At 43.4% G+C, this 2500-nt stretch overlaps 1 protein-coding gene across 1 annotated transcript in view; it reads right to left on the reverse strand.

The window, feature by feature from the left end:
* LOC143275807 (uncharacterized) overlaps positions 1-2500 on the reverse strand; it is a 38565-nt gene that overhangs the window by 1204 nt on the left and 34861 nt on the right. Inside the window, exon 11 of the mRNA XM_076580085.1 lies at positions 1394-1489. Within this exon, the coding sequence (XP_076436200.1) occupies positions 1394-1489 (96 nt within the window). The remainder of the gene's footprint in view (positions 1-1393; positions 1490-2500) is intronic.

Here is a 2500-nt window from a genome sequence, read left to right on the forward strand (position 1 = left end):
AGAAGAAGAAGTGTTTTCGTTTTGTGGTTGTTGTTTGGTTTGGTTTGGTTTTTTTGTGGGAGCATAGCTCATATCTCAGATTCCCCCTAACATTTGTGTCTTGACGAGCAACCATAGCTGAGGAAGATCAAGAGTGTTTGTGTTTTGTGTTTGCTGTTAGATTTTTTTTTGTGGAGTGTGTGGGGGGGGGGGGGTGGGGGGGGGAGCATACCTCATATATCAAATTCCCCATATTTCTATGTCTTGACAAACTCCCATAGCTGTAGGAGAAGAAGAAGAAGTGTTTATATTTTGTGTTAGCTGTTTGGTTTTGTTTTGGACAGCATATCTCATATCTCAGTTTCCCCATGATTTTATGTCTGGGTGAGCTCCCATCGGTGTAGGTGAGAAGAAGAAATGTTTATGTTTTGTGTTTGCTGTTTGGTTTTGGTTTGGGGGGGGGGGGGGAGGAGCATAGCTCATATCTCAGTTTCCCCCTAACATTTGTGTCTTGACGAACCACCATGGCTGAGGAAGATAAAGAGTGTTTGTGTTTTGTGTTTGCTGTTAGATTTTTTTTTTTTTTTTTGGGGGGGGGGGGGGGGGGGGTGGCGGAGGGAGGAGGGCAGGGGGAGGGGGAGCATAGCTCATATCTCAGTTTCCTCCTAACATTTGTGTCTTAACGAACCACCATAGCTGTAGGAGGAGAAGAAGAAGAAGAGTTTTCGTTTTGTGTTTGCTGTTTGGTTTTGGTTCTGGGGGCAGCATAGCTCATATCTCAGTTTCCCCCGAACATTTGTGTCTTTACGAACTACCATATCAGACAGAAAAAAAAAACGAAGTGTTTTTTTTTATTTTTTTTTTTATTGTGTGTGTTTACTGTTCGTTTTTCTTTTTTTTTCTTTTTTTCTTGTTGTTTTGTTCATTTTGTGATTGAATCTACATGTTCAGATTGCTAGAAACTCACCCCAGCACACACACACACACACACACACACACACACACACACACACACACACACACACACACACACACACACACACCACCACCACCACCACCACCACCACCACCACCCCGACAGACAAATGACTGATCTACTGACTGACAGACAAATGGAACAGACAGACGGGACCGTCCGACAGAGATACAGACCGAAATACACAGACAGACCGACAGAAAAACAAACAAACCCGAACGACTGACAGACAGACAGACAGATAGACAGACAGACAGGCAGGTGGACAGACGGGTAGACAGACAGATAGACAGACAGACAGACAGACTGATCGACAGACCAACCGACAAACAAATTGCCACACACACACACACAGACACACACACACACACACACACACAGAGACAAACAGACCGAGAGACAGAGACACAGACTGTGACGGAATACGACGACACACACCTCTCCTCCGTAGACTGGCTGAGCAGCTCTGATCTCTGTCAGGACCTGTTGGCATTCCTTCCTGCACACTCCGTACACACTGCAGCTCTCCTCCACCTGCAGAAAAGACAGAACGGATGGCTGGATGGATGGCTGGATGGATGGATGAAGGAAGGAAGGAATGAACGAATGAACGAATGAAACATTCCCTTCTGCACACACGTTCTCTTCAATATAGAAAACAGACAGACAGACAGACAGAATGGATGGATGGATGGATGGATGAATGAAGGAAGGAAGGAATGAAGGAATGAACGAATGAAACATTCCCTTCTGCACACACGTTCTCTTCAATATAGAAAACAGACAGACAGACAGACAGAATGGATGGATGGATGGATGGATGAAGGAAGGAAGGAATGAATGGATGAATGAATGTGTGGATGGATGAACAAAGGAACGAACTAACGAATGAATGAACGAATGAAGTATTCACTTTGCACACGCCGTTGCAATCCTCCACAACCCTGGGGGGAAAAGCTAAATGAATGAAAGAATGAATAAATAAATAAATGAAACATTCACTTTTGCACGCGCCGTTGCAGTTCTATTCAACTTGAAGAAAAAACTGAATGAATGAATGAATGAATGAATGAAACATTCCCTTCTGCACACACTGTACAAATTGAAGTTCTCTTCAACCCGGAAAGATTGACTACTGACTGACTGACTGGATGGATGGATGGATGGATGGATGGGTGGATGGATGGATGAATGGATGGGTGGATGGATGGATGGGTGGGTGGATGGATGGATGGATGGATGGATAGATGAAACATTCATTTTTGCACAATGCACCTATTGCAATTCTCGTCAACCTGGAGAAAAGACAGGAAAAGGGAAGGAAGGAAAGAAGGAACGGAGGAATGAACAAATGAATGAATGAATGAAACATTCACTTTTGCAAACACTGTACACAATGCTATTCTCTTCAACTTAAAAAAAAAAAAAAGACTAACAAACAAACTGACTGACTGGATGAATGAATGAATAAATGAAAGAATGAAAAAAAAAAAATCCCTACTGCACACTCCCTACACACTGCACTTCTCTTCAACCAGGAAATGC

Source organism: Babylonia areolata, chromosome 31 (genome assembly GCF_041734735.1).
Source record: "Babylonia areolata isolate BAREFJ2019XMU chromosome 31, ASM4173473v1, whole genome shotgun sequence".
NCBI lineage: Eukaryota > Metazoa > Mollusca > Gastropoda > Neogastropoda > Buccinidae > Babylonia > Babylonia areolata.